Source organism: Rissa tridactyla, chromosome 4 (genome assembly GCF_028500815.1).
Source record: "Rissa tridactyla isolate bRisTri1 chromosome 4, bRisTri1.patW.cur.20221130, whole genome shotgun sequence".
Taxonomy (NCBI): Eukaryota; Metazoa; Chordata; class Aves; order Charadriiformes; family Laridae; genus Rissa; species Rissa tridactyla.
Window position 1 is genome coordinate 45,081,462 of NC_071469.1, and position 26,961 is coordinate 45,108,422.

The following is a 26,961-nucleotide window of genomic DNA, read 5'->3' on the forward strand; positions in this document are numbered from 1 at the left end:
AAGGAATAGCTGTTTTAAAATAAACTCCCTGTGAAGGAAAAGCCCACATGCAAACAAATTGAAGGCAGAGTGAACTAATGTAATTGAAATGCTGATAGACCAGAAGAAAAAGGAGTTTAACAAGAAAAGTGATTAAAGAGTGAATGCATAAACTTGCAGGCAGAGCACCTACGCCTCACTGTGTTGCAGGTCCCTGTTGCTTGTCTCACCAACTGAGGCTGTCTTGCTCACAAGTTAAGCGGTTGTAAGTGAAGTTAAGGAAAGAAAGGGGGGTATCTAGGCTGTGTAAATAGGTCTGATTTCTCTTTCAGGGCAGTCAGTGGAAGACTTCCAGACCAAGGGAATCTTCTCTATTATCTTAAATATGAGCTGAGTTCGGTCTAGGCAGTGAGCGTGTCTCGTGTGTGTCATTGAGGCAGCTGCAAGGGAAGGCTGCGATGGGGGAACAGCCCAGTAAGATGCTGAATTCAGCTTTTCCTAGTGAATACTAATGGCTAAAAAATTTATAGACGGATGTGTTCATGTCTAAAGCAACTGCCTTATGGATTTGCTTATCGTGCAGGAGCGGTGTGCAAAACGGGAGGAGGAGGGAATGAAGAGAGGGTGGCTCTAGGACCCATGCGAGCCTTCCTGAGCAGGAGGTGGGAATTCTCCTCCAAGGCAGCAGGAGCCCGAACCCAGCCTCAGAGCTCCTGCGGAGCCCGCAGGAAGAGCCGGGCACGGCCCCTCCGGAGCCGCGCACCCGGCTGGGACCTGCCCGCACCCCGCAGAGCCATGAACCGGCTCCCACAGCTGCTGCTGTTGGTCACCACAGTGGGTAAGTAACTTATTTTCTTCCCCCGCCTCCTTGCCATGCAAACTCTTTCTTATGCCCAGGGACTCAGACTTATTTCATTGCCTGTTCCCTTTTACCTTTAAAACCAGTAAAGCGTTATTTTCAAAACAGTGGGGGGAAAAAAGGAGAGGGGGCAGAAAGTACTGGCGTGGGTGACGTGGGTAAGTAAATCTTGATGGTTATTGATTCTAAGTAAATTTTGTTCACTGAAATGAATAGGTGATCTGTAGTTTTAGAAAGGCTGCTGCTGACTGAGGCTCTTAGGCTGGAAGCAGGCACTGTCGTACAAGGGTTCAGGATGAAATTAGCAGCTATACCCCAGGACCATTTTGCTTCTCTGATTACTGGATTGCTTTCTCTGGACTATTTTGGAAAGGTAGGAGGAAGCAATGCTCTAAGAATAGTGAAGGTTGGTTACAGAAAAAGGTGTAGTTTGGAGAAGATGCTTTGTCTAAGGAGAGAAATAAAGGAGACAGATAAGGAAGAAGGTATTGGGACTATGAAAGATGGAGTTATGAGCTCCCACCTAGAGAGTGGTTCTCAGTCCGAGTTTTGAAAGGAATCTTTGTGCTCTTCTGTTTGCCATTGTCAGCTTTGGTTCTGAAATGCAGCAAGAGGAATGAGATACCAGTAGAAGAGAAGGAGGGAGATGTTAGGAGGGAAGCTGCAGTAATAGGAGAGAAGTTAGGAAGCGGCAGCATGCATGCAAGCAAGCAACGATGGGAGAAGAAGGTAGGAGTGGGACACATTTACTGTACGTGCACAGTGGCAAGCAAACTCATTGTGAAAATTAGGAGAGAAAAACCTTATCAGGACATGCTGAATTTCTCAGAGAGCTGAAGTTATAATAGTGCCCCCAGTGCAGACACAGGGACATCATCTTGACCCTTAGACAAGGATCAGGAGACACTTCTGTAGTTCTCAGTGTAACAAATCATATTACTTCCAGGTAGAGAAGGAGGTAAGGCAAACAGGTTGCTGGGCGCTGCAGCTTGTTCTTGCTAGTGCAGTGAAATTCTCTGTGTCTGCCTAAATGCTGAACCTATATATATATTCTTTTATATAAAGACACGCTGGGACATCGGTTTTTAAGCAGGTTTCATCATTTAGTTCTATTTACAATTAAATGCCAGTGCATAGCACAGAGTTTTTGATTTCAGGCTTTTTCTGCCCTGTTATTGAGAGGAGGTTGCTTTGCTGTCAAATGGTCCCAGGGCAAGTGTAGGCCAGGCAAGCAGAGCTGTGTGTCTCCACAGCCTCATTTCTTATGGCATGTGGTCTCATCAAGAGCTGCTAAGTATCATCGCAGTGGTTTTGGTGTAGTGACTTTCAACAGGCAAGTAAGGTTCGTGTAAGGAATAGTCATTACATTTGCTGTATCTCCAAGTCTTTGTTTTGAAGCATGACTGTATTAGGATGGAGATAAAAAAAGGTGTGTTTCAGAGAGAGCAAGTGAAGACCTAAATGAAAACAAACATACATTTTACAATCTCTGTCCAATCTTCTGCCAAAAATAATCTCAATTAACCAGGAAGACACTTGTATGCATGAGCATTTAACTGTGTAGCTGATGTCACCATCTTCACATGGGGGTTGCTTGTCTCACTGGGTTATTATGGTCAGCTCTCACACTCTGCAGTCAATTATTTTAAAAACCACTGAGGAAGTTTCCCCTGAGGAAGTTTTCCGGGAGCGTATTTTCAGAGTGGCTTTACATTTCCTTCTCTATCTGGAAAGCCGAAGGTCTTGGTGATGAGGGAATTTAGACGTCTGCTTTTCTGCCTTTTGTTTTACTGGCTGGTATATGCCTTTCTAATGAGCTGTATCCTAAATGTGTAATTTCAGAGTTCCAATCCATTGAAAATTTTTGGCATACCAAAACACTGGAGGAGGTCATAACTCCTTGTGGTGCAAAAATTAAGACTCTGAGAAAATTCAGAAAGTTGTAGAGAACAAGAGCAGAAAAAAACGCTTAGAAAAAGAACCCCCAAAACAACAACAACAAAATCAAGAAAGAACTCAGTGCACAAAGGTGTATTGTTCAGTGTCAAAGCAACTTCACGGTCATTCAGAGGCTGAGGTCACACACTAGCCTCAGGTCTCAGGAGATGGCTAGGTAGAAGGTGAAAAAAGCCACCAGATGAATGTATGGGAGAATTTTCTTTTTATTTTAAGCACCAGCATTGTTTTGAATCTTCATATTGGGTGATTTTCCTTTGATTACCTGAGCTTGGTGGAGGGGATAGGTCAGTCCTTTTCTCCTTTATGAAAAACTGGGTTGTGCTTGGTCAGATGTTGAGCTCTGGCCGCTGGGTGTGGAGGGCAAACTTACAAAACTGCAAAATTACAGCACAACATACGTTCTGGGCAAACCTCAAACACCTTTCCAAAAGTGCAGTCATGTTTATATCATTGTTCTGAGTTTAGCTATTGAGTATAACCACAGTTCTTGAGATAATATTAGTAGAGGCATTTTGTCAAGTCTTTCTTTACAGCCCTTACCAATACTTGTAGTGGAGCTGTCACAGAATAGGATATCTTATGTTGAATTTCAGTCTGAGGAATAGTTATGGTTTTGAGTTTCATTGAATCCTTTCTAAGGCAGAGAAGCATAGGGAGGTTGATTACAGGTTTTGGAGTAAGGCAGCCAGCCTTTTGTTTGTTTGTTTGTGGGATGGTATATCAGCATGGCAATGCTGAACGCTGCATTCCTGGGTCCTACTTCCTCCTTGTATTTGTCTAACAAACTGTTTTCAGAAGCCCAGAGGTTTTCTTTCTCTCCCTGGGTTTGTCTGCCTCTCACAATTAAGCTGTCCTGGTTTTTACAGAGTGAGTATAAGCTGGTTTAAGTTTAATCAGTCCACATATGCATGAAGATGCTTATATAGAGTACCTCATTTTGTTGTAAGCCAACTTAAAATAAACCAGTGCATCTATCTCACTTAGACTTTACTGCTTTGTGTATCCCTTTGTCTGTCTAGAGGAGAGCACGCGAAGAGTGGAAGGGATGGGGCCCAACGTTCTCTTTTGCCTCTTCATTTGAAGAGCGTCTCTCTTATTCTCTTCTTCTTGTGCCTCTCTCTGCTCTGTTAAAGTAGCATACGAGTACAGTAGTGATTTCAGTATTTTCACTTAAATAGTTCTAACCAGGACAGCACCAAATGATCCTTGAAATTTGTTTTAGGAGTTAGGTCCGTGGTCAGTTACTGTGTAAATGGCAGCATATCTACTAATACTGGCCCCAGTCTGGTTATGCAATTCAAGACACTATGACTGTCACTGAAAACCAAACATTGTGCAGATGCCTTGAAATAAAAAAAGACAGTTCTTTTTAAGTTACAGACATTACAAAGTTGAGGACCTTTCGGAATACAATGGAAAAGGATAGGCTAGATATATGGGAGTTCCACAGTAAAAGGAGCACATGCAGAGATTTGTAAACTCCATCAAGGGGGAGGACTAAGGTGGAGGAGGAAGAAATCAAGTAGTGAACCATGTGTACCGGTACTTTAGAGCTGAAGAAAATGTCTTGTGATCAGCCATAGGAGAAATCCATCTTTCTGTCAGTTTTACATAGTTTCATAGTTTCTAATTGGTCCATAAGATCAAAGTTGGAGAAGAGGATGCCCTGCTCCAGCCATGTTTCAAAAGCATTCCTCTCCCGCCCCCCAGAGTCCTGAACAGATACACAGGAGGGTCCTTGTCTTCAGCCTGCTTGAATGTGTGATGGGGTGCGTGCTGGCTGTGATGGTGTGTAGAAATGCGTCTGTGACAACAGTGGAGACAAATTTTCATCTTGAATTCATTTTAGTGAAAAATGCCGATCTGGTGACACTAAAATCCTTTATAAAGTGTTCTAGGTTTTGAGCTGTTAGGTACGGAGGTTTGTTTTGTGTGTGCATGCATTAGTTCATATTGAGACATTCAAGTGAGTCTATCTGTTTTAATGTTGGGTTTGGTTTTTTTTTAGTTCAAACTTTTGCTTAGAGAAGTCTTCCATACAAAAATCTTAAGTCTTTATTTAAAAATCTTAAAACATTATTTAGTATCAAATGTTTAGTTTTGACATGGAGTATTATAGTTCAACAATCCCTGAAATGTGTTGGTCTTTGGAATTTTATAAAACTTCTGCAAAAATGTCATGTTGACCTGTGACAGTTTTTCATTTTTAATTTCTTTGGTCTTGCCAGTAACTTGGAAAATCCTGTATTAAAGCTGCTCAGTTATCTTGTAATACCATATAGCAGTTTGTACCTGGATTTGTGCGTGCAGGTGGTTGTCCTCAGGCTGATGTTCATTACTGCACATAGTGGCTCGTACCGTTGTTTGTAGCTTGGTATTGGATTAAATTCCTCAGAAATAAAGGAAACAAAATTAACATGAACTTTTTGCAAATCTTTAGTAAAAGCAGAAGCATGAAGCAGCTGCTGAGAGAAGAGGCAGGTGAGCTCTTTCCAGAAATAAATGGAGAGGAAGGGATCCACGGGGTTCTTAGTTAACGCAAATTGATGGATCTGTATGGAAGTATAGTTACAGCAGTGCAACGTCTTGCCTTCTGTATCTGGAGACTTTTATCTGAGACTCTTAGGAGTAAGCATGATTTCTGTATTGAATGCTTAAATCAGAGGAGGAAAATAATGACATTAATTATGTTAATTAATTGGATCAGGCTTATAGTCTTTTCCTGTCTCTCAGCATCAGTCCTTCCTCTTACGATTCCTCTTCCTCCCATTCCATTATAATTACTCCTCTGCTTCTCTCCTCTCCTAGTGTGTAACAAACCCAGTGCTTTGATGTGTCTGCTATCAGCAGGACAGGGTGTGCACAAAGATGAAACCTGTGGCAGGTAGGATAGCAGGCCAGCTTGGCAAAGTGGTGAGTTGAGGTGTTTCATAAGAGATGACTTGCAGCTGGTCTGACAGATGTGCTCTGAGTGAAAAGGGAGAACCGAGATCCCTTGTGAGAATGGTGACAGATCATACTGGTGGGTTATGTGCGTGTAGGAGGAACATGTGGAGCCTTTGGTTCAGATTGTGATTGGTTCAGTATCATTAGGGGTCGGAGGGGCTATGCCTGGGGAATGCCAAGTTCCTGCCTTTTTATGCCCAATGCGCAAGAGGGGAGCTCAGGGTGTGGGACCTTTACAACCAAGCAAATGTAGCATCAAGACCTCCCTGGATCTCTGCACTACCTAAAGGACTACAGCTCCCAAGCAAGTGGCGGAGTCTCTCTGAATAATTTTGTCTCCCTCAGGTGTGCTGTTTTGAAGAGCTTTCCTCAAGGTGGTGTACCTCCCCACCGCAGCTTCTTCAGTGTGTATGATACCAGCACAGCTGGGCCCATAAGGGCTAATGAAAACAGAGAGAAATGACATAAAAGGAAACAGAGATGGCCTTCCAGTCTTTGTCACCTAGAAAAAGCAGCTCTGCCATATGTACTGAGGAAATAAAGAACAGGGAATTCCAGTAAGATGCTCATCCACAGGCCAGGTTTTATCTTTTTAGGAGAATTTCAGGTTGGTTTTCTGTATGTGGTCTTTAGCATAAAACTGGCTGGAAAAACATGAAACTTTGCACAATTCTGTACAGCCTTTTCTTCCACTTGTCAGTGAAAAACTTGTTAAGATTTCTACCTGGCTTTATATTTATTTTGAGCAGTTGGACTACATGATCGTTGTAGGTCCCTTCTAACTGAACTATCCTATCCTGTCCCGTCCCTGTCCCGTCCTATGGAAAGGAACTCCCTGACAATGGCACTGACTGAATTTAAAAAACAGGGTCACCTACTGACACAGCAGGCTTATCAGTATTAAAAGTAATCAAGAATGAGACTGAAGTATAGAATTAAAAGCTGAAGTCTTTCCAAAAAGCACAGATCTATGCTTGCAACTCAGCTTAACTTTTGCCCTATCTAATGGGAGAGCCATGTCTGTTGATAAGGCATCACAGATTTTCAGCTAATTGGTATCTGAAATCGCATAAACTTTGGCTTATCAGCCAAAAATGATTGCATTTATTCATGCATTTGAGTTGCTCACTTGAGGTTTTTTTCCCAGCACGTAGCACAGCATGTGTTTGAGGGCATAAACAGCCAAACTTTCTGGGATTAAAGCATCCACATCTCTCCCCTGTGTCTATGTTTATGGAGATACATATTTATATATTAAAAACATAGGAGTGATAAAGTAACTGAGCGAGAGCCACACAGTAAGTGACATGGAGAGCTGTGATGGTGTTTTGGTGCACAGAATTAAGTGCAGGAGGTGAGAAATCTGTTCCTGCATGTCATGGTGAAGAGTTTTTTGTGCTATCCAGGAGCCAAATGAAACCCAAAGTGGAACTTTTTTCCCCACCTTGAATCAGAACTGACCCAATAACAGCAGTCATACTGGAACCTCAGTGAGAACTGAACCTAATAGGTTATTGGTTCAGTGTCACAGTTTGCTGAAATCTTGCTTCCCATAGCAGAGATGCCGTTGGCATGGGACGGGCTTCTGAAGAGTTTCACATCCAGCTTCCGCTTCCCCATGGGAAAGTGCCTGCTTCCATGCAGCAATGCAGAGCTGGTTTGAGTGGCACTGCGGCTGTGACCTAAACCTTTTTGTACATGCTGAGGGTGAACTCTGAGTGCTTGGGCTCCCTTTGTAGCTCTGCCTCACAACTTCTGCTCCACTTTCCTGGTCTTAGGGAGGCAGGAGGAAACTGGGGGGATACACGGAGAGGATGGGAGCAGAGGAGCAGGATGGAGGAACTCTTTTCCAGTGGAGACCATGAGCCCAGCCAGTGTGGTTTGGGATTCCCAAAAAAAGGGTTAGCAGCTGTCAGCCTGAACTTGAGCAACCTCAGGCAAAGCTGAATTCAAGCTGGAACTGAACAGAAAAACCGCTTTGCTTCACTGGTTTTTGCATACCCTGATGTCTTGACTAATATTTTAGACAAAGTAAAAAGCACGGACAATTATGCTTACACACTTCTAATACCTTAGATGTCTTGATTTTTTTTTTTTTTTAGTTTCTGTTTTTACATTTAACTGCAGTTTTAATTTTCCAAGTATCTGCTATTTAAATTTTTTTCCCTACTGAGCTCTGAGTGATTAATATATATCTGCTACTTTGTCTTCAGCAAATGGAATCATAGAAAAGCATGACCGCTTGAAATTTCCGTGGTCTGTAACACGTTTTTAGAGTTTGCTCTATGGCATTTTCATGTGTACTGTGCTGGAGTCCAGATCTCTTTACATAAGTAACACTTTTAAAGTATGTAATTCACAACAGGAGCATTTTCTGGGTTTACAGTCACTACAGGAGCCTGAATAGTATTTAAAACCTCTGAAAGAAGCTTTCTTTAACCCCATGCAGGCTAACAGTTCAGCCTAGATTTTAATGAGACACTGGACTTTATGAATTTTATAAGCTGTGATAGTGTAGTCATCACAGAATGCTTGCAATCACCATTTTTTTTTCAACTTTCCTGAAGTCCCACATGTCTCCTGGCCCTTCAAAACCAGATTCTTAGAAGAGTTTAAACTTTCTCAGTTTGACAGATTGTTAGTCTGTTGCAATCCTAGAGAAGAAATTTGAAAGTCAGTAAAAGTTACAAACAATAACCTTGTGAATGAATTATAAGCAAAACAAAGTGAATAAAACAAACTGTCTTTTATTTAGTTATTCAAAAGGGCCTGTATTCTGTCTATTCAGGTGGATAGAAAAATGAAAGACTTACGCAGATCTAGCTCTTTTTAACTCATCTGGACCTGTGCTAGATTGTTTAGACACAAGCATTTAGCTTCCCCTCTAAAAGCTATTTTCATTTTTGATTTCCTGATAAGTTTTGGCCAAGGTGTAGCTCTTTTTATTTATTCCCTCCCCATTGTAATTCACAAACTTTTTTTTCCTCTCTTGTGTGTTTTCCTGCATATACCTGCATGAAAATTAATGAAAGGGAAAATTAACTAATCTGTGATTTTTTTTTTTTTCCTCATGGTGAATTTTTTTCCCCCCACTTATTTTAGGACCTGAAAAGATATGGGAAAACACCTTTTCTTTAAACAAGCTGTCTTCCACACTTTCCTCGGTGGATGCAGTTATCCAAAACTGTACAATACTCAGGGGTTTCTCGTGATTGTTTGTGATAATATTCTAATTATATATTTACTATGTAGATTACCATTTTGCAGCAACTTATGTGGCATGTGACTGTACAGACTATCAGCTATGGTAAATCTAGCTAATAGTTATTTTTTAATTAAGTTTCAGCAGAATTTACATTCACTGCAGTACCAAGGTACAACTGGAGAAAGCTAGAGAAGTTGTTTCATTACTGATAGAAACTGCTTTATGGCTACAAGAAGGAGGATTGACAAGAATAATAATGTTACTGACATTCTTCCACCGAGAATGGTGGGCAGTGCCTTATGTCAAGTAAATGTAGAATTTCAAACGTAGAAGTGCTGATTCTTCCGCTGGATTTCTTAGGGCTTTCGAGATTGAGTGAACATGAAGAAGGTCAATGTTCAGCTGATGTTTAGCTCCGCTCTCCAGCATTCATGCCCATCTTGACCTCTCCTGCCAACCCCCAGTCGGCAGCATAGACTCATCTTAGCTGTGTCGGTCAGACTGTACGGATGCTTTGAAATTACCTAGGTTAAAAGCTAGCTTTCTTTATTTTTGTAAATCATTTTAACAGTCCAGTGACAGTGTGACCCTACATAGCTTGTGTAGGTACAGTTGAGGAGATCATGATTACTGGGCAAGGACAAGAAGGGAGTTAGTTTCCCAGTGGGGCTACAGGAAGTTGGGGTTGGGGGGAAGTGTTCTGGGAAACTCTTAACCCGTTGGGTTTTTCCTGAATCTCTCCCCCCAGTCATTGACATAAGTATTTTGTGAAACTAACCTGCAGGATTAGATACCTGAATTTAGACTATGTGAATACACCCTTACCTAGCTTAGCCATGTCTGCTTTCCATTCTCTTGCAAGGAAGCAAGTGTTCAACATCAGCCTTGTCAGCTACATTTCAGTGAGCTGACAACCCTCATATGAATTTGTACCACTGTGAAAATACCTACAATCCTGTTTTACTAAATCGAAAAACACTGTTGTTACCTATCCAGTTCTGTTTATGACAGTTTCTTATTTTTGGACGTTGTTAGTTTTTGGCATCCAGTTATCAAAACTTTTAACAGTTTTAGGGGACACAAAATGCAGACTAGGAGTCTGAATCTTATCATTGATGCTACAGTATGAGGAATAAGAGATACACCATGTTGTTGTGTGGCCTTCAAGTCTCCTTTTAGCCCTTCAGACAAAATAGTCTGTTTTCAGCTTTGACCGATATCATGTATACTGACTGTTGTTAGAGCAGGTGCTCTGAAGCAATTCGGGATAGGACTGAGTCTGTTCTGAAGGTGAACTGGGATTTACATTTATCGTCTAAAAGGAAGGCAGTAGAATAGTTTTGGGTCTAGGCTTAAATTTTATACACAAAATGTTTTATAAGCTCTAGCACGCACAGAAGTGCTCCCATGAGTTTTCAAAAAAAGGTCAGCTACATTTAAGAATACTCTTAAGCATGTCCTTTTATTCTTGGTGACTCAAACACACAAAGGAGCAAGAAATAAAGCTGGCGAGAACTGATAGGTGAAAGAACCTTGCTTAGTCTTTCTGCGCTTGAGGAAGGGTAAATGTATAGCAAGCACCGTTTTTCTGGTACCTAAACTCTCCACGCTCACGTTTCACATCACAAGATAGGGTTAAAAATCATCAAATTAAAACAAACATATTTATGAGCCATCTGGTTTCTGAGTCTTTCCAGTTTGTGTTTGCTATCCTGGGTAACTATTAAGCAATTTTTGTTCCTGTAATTTTCATGTCATTACATGCCTCCAGAAACTACATGTTTAAGAAAAACACTGTAGAGAAGTGAATTCACGATAGAATCATAAGCACTGGCAGCACTGGAGACGTTTGTCATTCTTTCAGTCATCCTAACCTACTACTAAAAGTAAATGTACAGAATAAATCTGTTTTTCCTTTTAATGTGACTTTAAGTTAGGTGAAGTGGAAGGTTGTACTATATAGCTCTGTTACAATATGGTAAGTTGAGTCAGATTTCCTAAGGCTGATTTCCAGTTCTGCCACAAGGTTTCCATACGATTTGGGGAAGGCTACTTAGTCTTGGTGCCTTAATCATAGAATCTTCATGGTTGGAAAGGACCTTTTAGATCATTGAGTGCAACCATACACACACCAATGAAAAAGGAAAAAAAAAAAAATCACAAACCACCACAAATAAACAACCTACAATCTCTGCCACTAGAGCATGCCCTGAAGTGCCAAATCTAGACGTTTCTTAAACACCTCTAGGGATGGTGACTCAACCACCTCCCTGGGCAGGATGTTCCAGTGCCTGACCACTCTTTCAGTAAAGCAATTCCTCCTAATATCTAACCTAAACCTCCCCTGCTGCAACTTCAGACCATTTCCTCTTGTCCTGTCGTTATTCACTTGGGAGAAGAGGCCAACACCCACCTCTCTACAACCCCCTTTCAGGTAGTTGTAGAGGGCAATGAGGTCTCCCCTCAGCCTCCTCTTCTCCAAGCTAAACATGCCCAGCTTCTTCAGCCTCTCCTCATATGACCTGGTCTCCAGACCCTCACCAGCCTGGCAGCTCTCCTGTGGACACGCTCCAGCACTTCAATGTCCCTAGAGGGGCCCAGAACCGAACACAGTACTCGAGGTGAGGCCTCACCAGTGCCGAGTACAGAGGCACAATCACTTCCCTGCTCCTGCTGGCCACGCTATTCCTGATACAAGCCAGAATGCTGTTGGCCTTCTTGGCCACCTGGGCACACTGCTGGCTCATGTTAAGTTGGCCGTCCACCAGCACCCTCGAGTCCTTTTCTGCCGGGCAGCTTTCCAGCCACTCTTCCCCAAGCCTGTAGCGTTGCTTGGGATTGTTGTGACCGAAACGCAGGACCTGGCACTTGGCCTTATCAAACCTCATACAGTTGGCCTTGGCCCATCGATCCAGCCTGTCCAGGTCCCTCTGCAGAGCCTTCCTACCCTCAAGCAGATCAACACTCCCACCCAGTTTGGTGTCACCTGCAAACTTACTGAGGGTGCGCTCAATCCCCTCATCCAGATCATTGATAAAGACATTAAACAAAACTGGCCCCAAAACTGAGCCCTGAGGGACACCACTGGTGACTGGCCGCCAAGAGGATTTCACCCCATTAATCACAACTCTCTGGGCACGGCCATCCAGCCAGTTTTTTACCCAGTGAAGAGTACACTTGTCTATGCCATGATTCAGCAGCTTCACCAGGAGAATGCTGTGGGGCACGGTGTCAAAGGCCTTACCAAAGTCCAGATAGACAACGTCCACCGCCTTCCCCGCATCCAGAAGGCGGGTCACATGGTCATAGAAAGAGATCAGGTTGGTTAAGCAGGACCTCCCTTTCCTAAACCCATGCTGGCTGGCCCTGATCCCTGATCCTTGCCCTACTTTACCTATTTTATCTCCCTTATTCAGATGTGGTGAGACATTAAACTGTATGATCTAGTTCCTTGAAATAGATCCAGTGCATAGAATATTTTTTTTGGCCTTTTTTTAATGAAATGTAATTAAGGAGACTCTATAACTCAATTTAAGTGGAAATTTAAATGTGTTGCTGTAAAAAAAGAAGATACATTTATTCTTTCACATTGAATGTTGAGTTACTGATAAGAGCTTTCTGACAGCATTGGCTTTTCCATTGGTGGAGGAAATAAAAGTGTTCTCCTTAACGTTCACCTCACACATAAAGGTGTACATTTGTACTGCTTTTCCATAATGTATCCTTATCTGCTCCTGAGAAGGCACAGCACTGGTGAAGAGATGTAAAATTCCCTCTTGCTTCTCTGTTGACGTGAATTGGTATTCTTTATGCCAGCTTGGATATTGGTGACACTGAGTCAACTTTCAGAGTCTAGTTTCATCTTCGGAAGAAAGAGAGGAGTATAGCTATAATTGCTGGTGTTGGGTTTCTGGATGCAACTAAATGCTGGTGCTATTTGGAAGTAACATGTTTTGTGAATGCTAACTGAAGTAATCAGCTTCCCTTTCTCCATCTCCCTCATCTTTTTGGCAGAGCTGTGTGCTGAACATTATCAGTTTTATTAAGTCAAATTTGGGTCTTGGAACCTTTCTGACTACTTTGCCTGGGGTGCACAGCCATACCTGATCCCCTGCACCCCATCAGCCCTACTCCAGTGTCTTGGTCTTTCTCCTGCAGCTTGGGATCTCTTACCCACAGTGGGTAGGCCCCTGGCAGGTTGAGCTCAGTGAAGGATGCACTGGTGTCTTTAGGTCTTGTAAGAAATACACAGCTTGTTTCTCTGCTTCCGTTACTTGCACCTGGTGTGAGCTTTAAAAGAATGCAAAGCAATCACTTGGTGTCTCTATGCCTTTAGTTTCAAAGCCCAGATTCTCAGATGCATAAAGTGGAAGAAATAAGTGTATGCAAAGAATAAAGCACACATTACTCAGGGTGAGTGTCCTTTGGAGCCTCCTCTGAGTGTTTGTTTGACTGCTTTCCTCTTCTGGAGTCCAGCTGGCATTGAGAGGCTCAGCTGTTAGGAAGCCCATTTGGGAGTCTCAGCTGGAATTGGCAGACTCCACACGCTGCTGGAGTGCTTGCTGGCAAAGCTGTGGCCCCTACCTTGGAAGCTGGCAACAAGTTCTAGCTGAGGCTGTGAGGAAGGTGTTTGAAAGGTGTTTGACTCTTGGCTAGAGCTGACAGGGCCATGCTGGGGAGATGACAGCAGGAGTAGGTGTTTGTCCACCTTCAAACTGGCACAGTAGCTGCATCTCTTCTTTAGAGACACAGGGCTGAGCACTGCACTGTGTGCCCTCGGTGTGTTGATGTGGAAGTGTAGCAGTGGCCACAACTACCTTCAAAGCCAAGTGCAGGCCTCCCTGTGCCCAGGACGCTGCAGCCTGCTCCCTTGCAGCACTCTATCAATGAAGCCTGCCTTACTAGCGTCCTACAAACTGAACTGACTTTCCATTTCCATCGTACCTCAGAGTAACTTTAAAACCCAGTCTTGCTCTGAGTAGAAGACAGTAAAGTAGGAATTCAGTGCCCCAACACCAACTACTCTCTACCTGGCCCGCCCAGAATATTGTGATAAAGAAGGATACAGCAGCAGATTCTAGCTTGGATACTTCAGATGTGGTTATGGCACTATGGCAGGTTACGTGGCACTTTTTTTTTTTTTTTTTAAACACAAGATGAAACTACTTCTTGTTGAAGCCATTCCTAGGTGGAGTGCAATGCAAATGCTTCAACATCTGCTTCCAAAAGAGTATACTATCGACAGTGCAGTTCCCTCAGAGTGCATGTGTTGTGCATGCTCTGTCACACTTTCTCATTACTGTAGATAAAGTGGAGTTCATCTTCTGCTTGCAAAGAAACAGTGGCTTTTACTGACACAGTAGCTGGCTGTTGTGGTGATAGGGATTCTTGGAAATGCTTGGGACACTTCTGGTATTTACAGTATCATTTGCAACTTCTTGATGCAGCACTGTTGAGGCTTTTTCAGAGGGACCTGGCACAGAAAGGACGTTTTGAGATGTGTGATTCTGTGAGGGCTCTGGAAGAAGCTCTGTTGAGCACTGATGGGAGACTGAAATGACACCAATGATTTTACCATATTATTTTCTCCATCACTGGGATGATATCTAGTGAAGTACCAGGTGGGCAGTGGGAACTCTTGACAATCACATATGAAAAAGAACAGTACTACTCAAATACATATTTAGTCTTTTCCTATGGATGATAATCTGCTAATTACAGCTACAATTTCAGGCTGTTTACAGCTGAACAGTTAAAATGAGATGTTGGATGAGCTGTCCAAGTATGATCTAAATGTACAGAAACAAGTGACAAGTGTGCTGCATTTCGTGGGCACTGTGAGTTAAGGAACCTATGCTTGGTCCGGTAACTCATTTTTGGATGTCAGAAGAGTGTGCACTGAAAGTGTAGGAATTCTGTGAAATTAAAGAACCTTTCAGGCAGTGCCTGTGCTGTTAAAAGCTACATGCCACTGTGAGGCATTTTGTCACCTTGCAAGCTGCCTTATGTAAAGGAGTCCACATTGATATACTGCACTGGGGGCAGAGCCAGGTTTGCTTTAGGACTTGTCGTGATTCAGGCTTTTACTGGGGGCCAGCAGAGAAGAAAACTGCACGAGCTCTTGACCTCATGTTGTTTGTTTTCCTCATTGTGCTGGCTCATGTGTGCTGGCTGATGTCCTGGGAGCAAAGAACTATGGCTGTCTGGTGTTCATCTTAGCTTGCTCATTTGAGGGCTGAGGAATAGAAACCTCATTTTTCTCCCTTGTGTGGACAGGTCTGGAGTGACCCCTTGCCAGCGAAGAAACTCCAGCTGTAGGACAACAGTAGTCAGGCACTGATCTTTAGGGAGATTCTACTGGGATATGTAGTCTCTCTCATAATTCTTTGATAAAGGCCTGGTTAAAGTGAGTAATTACTGAAAGCTGATGAGCTCATACCATTTCCCTACCAACCTACCAATCACTTCCATAGAGTGAGTGCTTTTCTCATGGTCCCAAAAAAACTTCAGAAAGTAAGTGGTGTGGAACAGGTCTGGACTCATGCAGTCACAGCTTTGCAGAAAAGGCACGGGGGGCCTGGTAGACACCAAGTTGAATGTGAGACAGAAATTTGCCCTTGCAAAACAGGCAAATGCTACCATGGGCTGCGCTGGACAAAGTATTGCCAGCATATGGAAGGAGGTGATCCTTCCCCTCCACTCAGCACTGGTGAGGCCACACCTGGAGTGCTGGGCCCAGTTCTGGGCTCCCCAGTACAGGAGAGACGTGGACATAGTGAGAGAGTCCAACGAAGGGCCACAAAGATGATGAAGGCACTGTAGCATCTGTCCTCTGAAGGAAGGTTGAGAAAGCCGGAACTGTTCAGCCTGCAGAAGAGAAGGCAAAGGGGGAATCTTATCGATGTCTATAAATACCCGAAGGGAAGGTGCAAAGAAGACACAACCGGGCTCTTCTCACCGTTGCCCAGTGACGGACCAGAGGCAATGGGCACACACTGAAACACAGGAGATTGCCTCTGAACATCAGTAAACACTTTTTTCCACTGTGAGAGTGATCAAGCACTGGCACAGGTTTCCCAGGAATGTTGTGGAGTTTCCATCCTTGGAGATATTCAAAAGCCATCTGGACATAGTCCGGGGCAGCCTGTTCTGAGCGTCCCTGCTTTAGCAGGAGGGTTGGACAACATGACCCCCAGAGATCCCATCCAACCTCAACCATTCTGCGGATGAATGCACTGTGAATGAATTCACTCTAATAGAAGATGGTTTTATTTTTCTCTTGAACAAATGTAAGAGCTTGAGTTGAGATATTCAGAGAATTCAACATTCATGAGTTCTGTTTGTTTGCATACAGTGTTTTTTGTGTGCTTTTTTCTCATGCATATAGATACTTTCCAGATATATTCAGAAAAGCATCCAGTTGTGTTTCCCTACTGCCTGCCAAATGAAATACCTCAGGACTGGTGGAAGGGACTGTCCCCAGTAATTTTCTTTCAGGCACCATTTTGTTCACTAGTGTTTAATCAATTTATCCATGGTCTGAAAGGAAGTCAGAAATTTTCCCAAGAATCTTTGTTTCTTTGCAGACGCTCATTCTGGTTTGTTCTGCTTTGATGTCCTCACACTGATTTCACAATGGGGTTGAGTTTTTTTGTCACATTCTCATCTTCAGCATGAAGCTTAAGACAGGTTGAAACTTCTTTGAAAGGAATGAGAGAGGGGCACCCTTGTCTTAAAATGAATCAGATCAGTGCTGGTATGATCTGGCTATCAGTCATTTGGGTTTTATACTTCTCGCTCCGTTCCATAAAGCCGTCTGGATATAAGAGCTAGGGGATATTTTCAAAGAACAGTTTGTCGGTGTTAAGAATATCAGAATAGCCACAATAGTGTTGGCTGTGCCAGTGTGCTAGAGTAATTCATAAAGTTGTCAAACCCTGAAGCTCATCCTTTGCAGTAATGAGAGACAGTAATCTGAGGCCCTCATCCTTGGGAAGAAAGAAATTCCTAATTTCACCATTTCTATTTTGGCACTGATCCTGAAGTGGTCCTTTAAAGGAAAGGAAGGGATCATTATATTTAAGGACTTCTTGTCAAAAGTAAAATAAAAGCCTTCATATGAAATATTCCCCCTTAGCTGCTTTCCAGTCGGGAAGTGTGGTATAATTGCCCAAAGATCTCCTCTCTAAATCACACTTCACTCTTTAAACCACACCTTACTCTCTTGAAAGCCGAAGCATCCTTCTAGTCATAGTCATTCTTTACGACACGACTGACTGTCTTCTGTTTTACGTGTTCTGAGAACAGTGGGATCATCTGGCTATCATCCCCAGTTTCTTTTAGGTTTCTTTGCTGGAGGGGAAAACAAGTGAAAAAACTGAAATGCAGGTAACCACTCTTCTGATTGCAGAGTCAGTTTCCTATCAAAAGCAGACTGGTACAATTCATAAATCTTGGTTATGTTGTTTTAGGCCATGAGTAAAAACTGTGTTTTGTTTTTTCAACCCGAAGGTGATTTTTTTGGATCCAAAAATAAAGTTCAGATCTTGGCACAAATGACAGAAGTGCCTTTGAAAATAAAGAAACAATTTGCCAAACATCCATAAGGTAGTCTAAGTCATCCCTGACTTGTAGTCCATTCAGGAAGTCTTGAATACCAGGGCTCTCCCACCCACTGAGAATCTGTTACACAAAGTTCATTGCTCCCAACAGTAAGCCAAATTGCAGTTTGAAACAAGATTCTGCACCTCTTACATTGTGCTGGCTGCAAGTTAAGGTATTCATACTGGAGAGTCACCTCAGGTGGCAAATATTTTGAACAGTGTGAACAAGCTTAGTCCTAATCCTTTCCATAAGAGAAACGTGCAGATTTTAGGAGACTGCTCAGACTCGCCTTCCTCTGAAGGCTTGGTTTTCATGGAACTCTGAAACAGTAAGCAATGAAAACATCACTCTTTTTAATGTTCAGCATACCATCAGGGCTCCATACTTATTAAATTGTCTCGTTATTAAGACAACTGTTTATATTGGTGCTGTGATTCGAGTTAGCATCCTAGCCCTGTCTGCACAGATTGATTTCCTGATGACTACTCTGAGTCTTTCTTTTTTTTTCTGAAGGTCCCTGATAGTTCACAGTGTTTCTTTCTAACAGAGCTTTGGCCAATGTCATACATACTATACCCTAGAAAATGCCTTTCCTGCCATGCCACTATGGCCTGTCAGGCCTCATTGACAAAGGACATCAACTGTGATCTCTAAACCAGTCTCTCACGGTTTGTTTGTCCTGTTGCTGTTGAGGAAGGACTTCCTCTTGGTCACTGCTGTCCTTCTCTGAGACGCTCTTCCCTCTGGCTGCGTCCTTTTCTTTGCCTTCCTGATTTTTGACCTCCTCAGTCTGGAAATCAGCTATCAGAAGTACTCAACTCAGCTATCACAAGTACTCAACATGGATTCACCAAGGGGAAATCACGTCTGACTGATCCGATAGCCTTCTATGATGGCATGACTGGATGGATAGATGAGGGGAGGGCAGTAGATGTGGTCTACCTTGACTTAAGCAAGGCATTCGACATGGTATCCCACAGCATCCTCATAGGGAAGCTTAGGAAGAGTGGGCTTGATGAATGGACAGGAAGGTGGATAGAAAACTGGTTGAAAGACAGAGCTCAGAGGGTAGTGATTAGGGGCACAGAGTCTAGTTGGAGGTCAGTGATGAGTGGTGTTCCCCAGGGGTCAGTACTGGGTCCAGTCCTCTTCAATATATTCATCAATGACCTGGATGAGGGGATAGAGTGCACCCTCAGCAAGTTTGCTGGTGACACAAAGCTGGGGGGAATGGCTGACACACCAGAAGGCTGTGCCGCCATACAGAGAGACCTGGACAGGCTGGAGAGTTGGGCAAAGAGGAACCTTATAAAATTCAACAAGGGCAACCCCATGCACCAGTACAGGTTGGGGGCTGACCTGCTGGAGAGCAGCTCTGTGGAAAGAGACCTGGGAGTCCTGGTGGACAACAGGATGACCAAGAGCCAGCAATGTGCCCTTGTGGCCAAAAAGGCCAATGGCATCCTGGGGTGCCTCAAGAAGAGTGTGGCCAGCAGGTTGAGGGAGGTCATCTTCCCCCTCTACTCTGCCTTGGTGAGGCTGCACCTGGAGCACTGTGTCCAGTTCTGGGCTCCCCAGTTCAAGAAGGACAGGGAACTGCTGGAGAGGGTGCAGCAGAGAGCTACCAAGATGATTAGGGGACTGGAACACCTCTCTCATGAAGAAAGGCTGAGGGATTTGTGTCTCTTCAGTCTGGAAAAAGGACAGCTGAGGGGGGACCTTATCAACACTTATAAATACTTAAAGGGTGGGTGTCAGGAGGATGGGGCCAGGCTCTTCTCGGTGCCCGGGGACAGGACAAGAGGTAATGGGCACAAACTTGAGCATAGGAAGTTCCACCTAAACATGAGGAGGAACTTCTTTACTTTGAGGGTGGCAGAGCACTGGAAGAGGCTGCCCAGAGAGGTGGTGGAGTCTCCGTCTCTGGAGACATTCAAAACCCGCCTGAACGCGTTCCTGTGCAACCTGCCTTAGGTGACCCTGCTCTGTTAGGGGGGTTGGACTAGATGGTCTCCAGAGGTCCCTTCCAACCCTATGATTCTATGAAATGGTGCCTGCCTGTCCCAATACCATCATTGTCTTCAGTTTTGCCTGCGTTGCTGTTTAGAGTCTGAGGTTACCTTGTAACTTGGTGCTCCCATAATTGCTGCCTCTCACCACTGCTTTCTGTAGCCTGTTTTGTAGCTGTGCACAGACCTGCTCACTTGCACACAGTATAGTTGGATCCACAACAAGGCCTTGGAAGTGTGGCATCAGGCAGCTTGTGTACCCTGGCACTTTCCTTTTTTAAGCTCTTCTGGGTCCATCTTTTTTCTCCTCTGGGTTGTAGCATACTACGTCCATGGGGAGCAGTCTCAATACTTCGGGCTCGCTGATTTTTGCCCTCTACTTCTAAAAGCGTGTGTTGTGATGATACAAAACTACCAACTAGTAGCCCCCCTTTATCCTCATGTCTCTTTTTGCCTTTTGGTTATCAGTTTCTTGTCTCTGTAGTTATCTCTTGCTTTTAGAGTATCTTTCTTTAATTCCCCCTTGCAGTTAAATCTGCAACATTTAGGACTAATGTGGCATGGTCTGTTATTTATTTGGGGTGCTTTTTTTGTCAGTTATGCTAGACTGTGCAAAACATTCCTCCAATTTCTTAATCATAATTCATGCAAACATGTCCAGTTCTGTAGAGAGGCTGAAGTAGCAGCCCATTGGTGCTAACATAATTGATGTCATTAAAAGTATAAAAAAATCCATTCTGACTTTTCCAAGTGTTGGGTTGGGATTTAAAGAGATCGTGAACTGTTCTATTGTTTGATGATTATATTATTTGCATGTCTTACATTGTTCCATTTGTATCTTTAATTAAATGCATGTGTTTATATATATATATACAAGAAATTGGAAAATTAGTTGTTCTTATTAAACTTCAAATATCTCCTCCCTCTCCTCTTCTCAATTCACATATTTTGGTTTAGTCAGAGCCTACCTTGCAGGATACCTTCAGAAATCAATAGATATCTGATCTAGGGAGTCTCTATTCTAATTTTCAGTTTATGCACATGTGGTTAGTATTTACTTCTTTATCTCTCTTTGTTAATTGCCATGACTGGGTTTAATGATCCTGGTTTGTCTCTTCCTTGACATAATTTCCATCCCCTCTCTTCATTCAATAAACAGGAATATCCTGGGCGTTAGGTGGTCAGGGGTCACTGTAGATTAACTGGGAACACTTTTCATTGCAGTTAACCTGGTGATCTACCTAGTCCTAGTTCAGTGGATGATCTATGAGCCCTATTTCTTCCAGGTTTGCTAAGTCCTTTGCTGGAGTCTGTGCCAATGCTCATAAAACTCTGCATTTCCCTGGACTGCATGTGGAAATCTTTTTTTAAATTCAAATTACTTCCTAGACATTCATTTCCTTAGAAACCATTCTTTTTATGTGACTGTTGGACAGGGTCTGGTCCTTCATATGTATCTTTCATCTGCAGGATTTTTATTCAAAGTTACTAGTTGATTCAAAAGTTCTCCACAGCATAATATAAACATTCTCTTCCTTTTCCATATCCTGGTTTGGGTTTGTGTTTTTTTCTTTTTTTTTTTTTTTTTTTTTTTGAGGGGGGAGGAGGGTAAGAGGGGAGGGGGGTTGTGGGGAAGGAGATGGCATGGAGAAAAAGAATAGGATGTGACCCTGAAGAAGTTACAGGAGACACCAAAGAATGAGCCGGATAAAAAGTTTTTCTGCACTCTTTTTACAGATGGCAGCCTGGACACTACCAGAATAAACCCCGGGTAACACAGAGTGTTGGTAATGCACTGGGGAATTTAATCCAGGGTCTTGGAATGCAAGGCATATTACCAGAAGATTCAGTTGTACTTTTCTCCAACCTAGTTTAGCCACTGAAGGGCTGATCCATACAGCAGTCTTCTACTGTCATGTCAGAGGTTTTTAGCACGTGTTAAGAGGTACAAAGTGAACTCGTGACAAACCAATACACTGTCTGGCACTTACAGTAGGATTTCTTTTGTCCAAATTGAGCCATTTAGTAGGTGAGCGGTTTAAGCTAGCCGTATGGACTCTTTCTGTAATGCTTTTCTCTCTGTGTTAACTAGCTTAAACACCTAAGTAGTAGGTGGCTGAAGACATAAATCCCACTCTTATGTATTTACTGGACAATTTATGGTAAGAAATAGTTTAATCTCTTAACAGTACTCTTGTGCATCCCACCTTTTCACAATTTATGCCTATGAAAACTAAACTTTGGCATGGAGCAATTGGAATTTCTCCTTCTGGAAAGGAACTTGGCAGATACTGAGAGGAGACTTGTGGCAGTACTTCCATATTTTCCTGGCAGTATTGAGGAGAAATTGTAGGGGATGGAATCTTCCATGCTGCTCCATATAGCTGCTGCCAGGGTGCTGGCGGTAGGCATACCGCTAGATGAAATTTAGCAAAAAATTCCTGTATTCATAGTCTCATATGAAAATATAATTTGAGAAAGGTGGCCCTTTCTGACAAAGGAAAACCACAAGACCACAAGCTCAGACACAGCTGCATAAATCTGATCTGTTAATTGGAAAGATAAATTAAAAATTGAAATACTTGTGGTGTAAGTGAAACAAGGATGAAACAAGTTACTGTGAAAAAGAAGGGTGGGCACTAGAAGGAAAGTTAGCTGTTTGTAAGGTTGCCATAAGCTGCATTTCCCTGATATTAGAATCAATGGCACACCTATTAATAACTGTATTTATTACTGGCACACAGACTGTAAACAAGAATACATAAATGTCAGTGATCAGACCAGATCATTGCAAATATGATGACAAAGAGTCCTCTCAAAAAAAGAAACAGAAAATGCAAAGGTGGTATGCTTCTGAAACCTGCTCTACATGAACAGACCTAAAAGGTCCCTGTCAAACTACATCAGTGTATTATTCTTTTCTATTACATGCAAAGCAGCTGAATATCACTGTGGAAGCCAGGAGCTTGCTGCCCTAACATTTCCTGGTCTATTCCCTGGAGACATAGCATGTTCTTTAATATCCGTACTGCACAGTGGACGGTAAAGAATGCGGTACCAACAAAGTAAAAAGACAGATCCATGAAGGCAGGAAGGATGCATTTTCATACAGATTTAGCCAAAAAGGTCTCAGAAGTAGTTTTCTGCCATGTTTTGGAAAGCTGATGGAATATGTCCTCGTCATTAGGAAACCACCACCTGCAGGTGTAGTTTTAAATTGGTGGGTTTGTTGCAACTTCAGTATTGGAAGACTGAAAAGAATAAGATGGGTTTAAGACAACCTTTTATTCCATGAAATGTTGTCTTTTTAACTGTATTCCTATTGTTAATTTATCAAACTTAATGCAATTTTCCTCAAGTGTGTAATCAGGATCCAGCATATCATTTGGTTCCCCTTTTACTGTTTTCAAACATCAAGAAAAGACTCGCTCTCTTTTTGTGCTGAGATGCTTTCAGTGTTCTGAGACTTTCTAAAATGAGTGGTATGGCAGAGGTACCAACAACCTGAAAGACTTTTGTGTTTAAGCTGTCTAGAGCTCTTGGTTTATAAATTGCTTATGCCTGAGGAGGTGGTGTCTTTGCATTCTTATATGGCATATATGTACTGTGAGGTTGTTTTTTTCCCCCTTGTAAATACAGAATCCACCATTAATGGAACAATGTGTCTTTTCAGCTTCATTATTGAGAACCTTATGATTTCTATTTAGTAAATGGCCATGTTTTTATTCCCTCTTGTGCTATGTGCTACCTAATATTAAGCCATGTACATTCAAATCCCGCAGGACTGAAGTAGCAGTAGTGTAATATCACATCTCGCTAATTCATCCCTTCTTTTCTCTTACTCAGCCTATCCTTATAATCTCATAGCAGTGTCCCTCATACCTCAAGGGTTCTGGAAAGGTACATACCCAAGAGCTAATTACAGAGACAGATACACCAGTTGCTGGTTCACTGGATATCTGTTAATAATTCGATACTTCTAACCTGGCTAAATGACCTCAGATTCTCTTTCTTCTCTGTATTAGAGAACACCCATTCGCTTCTTTTATTTCTGTACCGTGGTTATTTTATTGCTCATCTATACCCTTGTGGTTACCTGATATACATCACTGTCATATGAGAATAAAAGCATCAACCATGACTTCTTAAAATCAGTTGAGGAAGTTTTGTACATACATCAGCAAAGAAAAGGATGAAGCGTTAATAAATAATGTTGGTAGATTTGACAGACAGTGTTTACAGCTGCTGCCTATGTGATCAAGTAGATACTGGAATTGTGTCAGCCACTGAGGTGCACCAAAACACCAGGTGTCTGATCACTACGAGCTGTGCGGACATGGAAATGAATGTTGATTCTTGACTGATGTGAAGAGGACGGATGTTGAATTCTGCTCTGCACCAAAAAGGCTTTAAAGTGACTGGGAATGGTTAGATGGCACCTGCTATACTTTGTGACAGCAGCATTGCAAAAACAGATAGAGTTTACACGGAAGCATCTGAATTAGCAAAAGACCTTAAAAGGAGGAGACAACAATGGAGTGCGTGTTAGCATATGTGAGCATGTTCATTCCATAAAAAAGGTGTTCAGACAGCACAGAAGGGCTTTGATGCGACTGATTAAAGAAAAAAATTAAGCGATTTTTTTATTATTTTTCATAAAACCGGTGGAATGGGGTAATTTTGAAATTAGCAGAAAGCAGTGAATGGATGATAGGGTATTAACTGTTTACTTCTTCATGAGGATAGATTTTTTAAGCATTGACAATAACAAAATAGGATTGTGACCACCAGATTCAGGAAAGAAAAGACTAATTGGTAGGAGTTTGTTTATGGGTAGAAATCACAAAGCAGTAAATACTCAAAACCTGTGTTACAGATACTGTAGCAGCATCTATGCTTCAGAAAATTAACATAATGTTGCAAAAGTATTTGCTGAGAATAGAGACAGTAAGTTTTCTTAGAGGCATGCTCCAAAAGCCTCACGTAGTGAGGAATGTCCCATCCTCTCCTTCCCCACCCTCAGGTGTGCCTCTATCTCCCAAAATAAATCTGTGTCTGAATGATGGAAACAAGGAGTTTAAATAGAAGACTTGGAAATAAGGTAATTTCTAGCCATACACATTTCTGGAGAAAATGGCACCATGAGAAACTCAAAATGATCTAATATAGAAGTTTAAGAGAGTATTTTATGCAACTCGCCAAACTTCCAAACATAAAAATGTAATGTGCCTAGCACTATTAAGCTGCTGAATATTTAATGACAGTATACGTATGACTGTGTCAAAACATAATATAGCATGCAATCAGAAATCTCATATCTCAGCTTCAGTGCCCAACTTACTACAGAAACTTCTAACTTTTGTCAGTGTAGCTGTTGCCATTATAAGTAAATACCAAGGTTAAGAAATACGTAGCCAATTCAGGAAGCTACATTAAATTCCTAGCAGTGTTAGCCCATAGTGGGTGTTAGTCTACTTGAAATGAACAGGAAAGATTTTCTTTTATTAGCTGTCATTCCAGTTTATTTGCAACTGAATTGGAATAATTCCTATCCAAATGCTTCTGGGTAAACTTTATTTTTCATAAATTAAATGTCACTCACACTGAAAAAGTTGAAGGCAAAATTTATTCTCACGTAATTCAGATGAGGCTTTCTCTACTTCCCTCATTTTCCCAGGGTACAGTGACAGGACAGTGGTTAAGAGATTTGTAAACGTGCATATGGGGGTTTGGGGTTGTTTGTTTGGGTTTTTTTTGGTTTTTTTTTTTTAGTTTATTTTCAGAACTACTAGTAGACTGCATGAGTTTGGGTGAGGAATGGAAAGCAATGGTTCAGCTGTGAGTTATAGCTGTGAAGAATCTGGGATCCTTTTAAATGAACTTGATAATGCTTGTACTGTCCAACCATTATCCTAAAGAAGCGAGGAAAGGCATATCCTTGACGTTGTCTCCTGTTCACCCCAGCTGAGTAATGTTTTTGTAACATTCACTGCTGCTGGTTGCACCGTGGGCTTTTTTGAAAGTGACATTTTCATTGGGGTTCTCTTTGGTGACACGAGCCAAATTTTGAAAGGCAAATGCCAAAGTACTGTGTGTTTGTTTTTTTAAAATGCATTTAAAAACTCTGGCCAAGGTAGCCAAAAGCATGTGTCGTACAAGAGAATTACACCATGCTGGCTATGTCTAGGATGCAGAAGTCACTTAACTGTCCCTTGATTTCTAATGTAACAGGGTCACTGAATCCCCGAGGAAGTGGAAGTCCATCCCAGTCCTGACATTTTTAATTTCTGTTTGTTTTTAAAAGAAAAAAATACGGTTATTAGGAAGAGGGTCTCTTTCTCATGATTCACCAGTCCTATTGAGCAGAGAAAATATCTCCAGTTCACTTTTGAGTGGCTGGGAAGTGAAGACAGTTGTCCTTGGTTGTATCACTGTAGCAGTTCAGTCCTGAAACACTGGAATTCATCCCACCTAGGCTGTCCAGAGAGTATTCAATTCTGTCACAAATCCATGACTGGCAGACATGCGGTGAACTGCTATCTAGAGGTACTTTTCTCTTCCTTTTCTCTTGCTCTATGGGGAGCACCTGGACAGACCATGTCATTTGGACACCTCTCCATTTAGAGAAGAGTAATCTCATTTTACTACTAGTTTTTGTTTTCGTGTTTTTGTAACAAGCTACTGCATTGTTTGGTGACAGTAATTGCAGTCATCTGCATCAAAGCTTCCAAGGTGGCAAAGCAAAAAAAAAAACCAAACTTAAGTCTCTCTTCCTTTAACCTTGAAGGCAGGAAACTTCCTTGTTCGTTACTCTAAAGAATATGCAGAGTGTGGGCATGGTTGGAATGGTGGGAAATAATGCTGTTAATAATTCCCTGCGTGTAAATTAGAATAGGACTTTTGGAAACTAGTAAGCAGGTGAAGAAGTGTTATTCGGATCTAGTATTGTGAGTTACCAACCTCTTTCAATAATGACTTTCATTAAACATTCAGGGTTTTGTATGCAAAATCAGAAGACTAGCAGAGTAATAATATTTGTATAACAGCAATGTGGTACAAGAAAGAAGCTTCCTGCATTCTCTTAAAACTTGTTTGAGGGTTTAAAGTCAGCCTGGACTGTCATGTCCTGCAACAGCTGCACCAAGACCACTGCGCTAGATCGGAACTAAGGTGCAGCTTCAGATCAAAGGGAAATAGCCATCACTTTCAATCTCTTAGTAGAAGATCGATGAAAAGTGATTCTGTCTGTGTTAACTTTGTGATTTGATTAGCTGATGCATTCATTTGATGATTTCAGAATTTGATTATTTAAGACACCACCATTAACCCATTTGATTTATTGATCCAAATTCTTTGTGACCTAGACTTGGCTATAGTTAGATTTTAATTTAGAGACTTTA

General features: G+C 42.1%; 1 protein-coding gene across 1 annotated transcript in view; it reads left to right on the forward strand.

Annotated features, from left to right (window-relative positions):
* The first annotated feature begins 618 nt into the window (after positions 1-618).
* Positions 619-26,961, forward strand: part of LTK (leukocyte receptor tyrosine kinase) — a 99,012-nt gene continuing 72,669 nt past the window's right edge. The window contains exons 1-2 of the mRNA XM_054198056.1: positions 619-817; positions 1,428-1,567. Coding sequence (XP_054054031.1) covers positions 619-817; positions 1,428-1,567 — 339 coding nt within the window. The remainder of the gene's footprint in view (positions 818-1,427; positions 1,568-26,961) is intronic.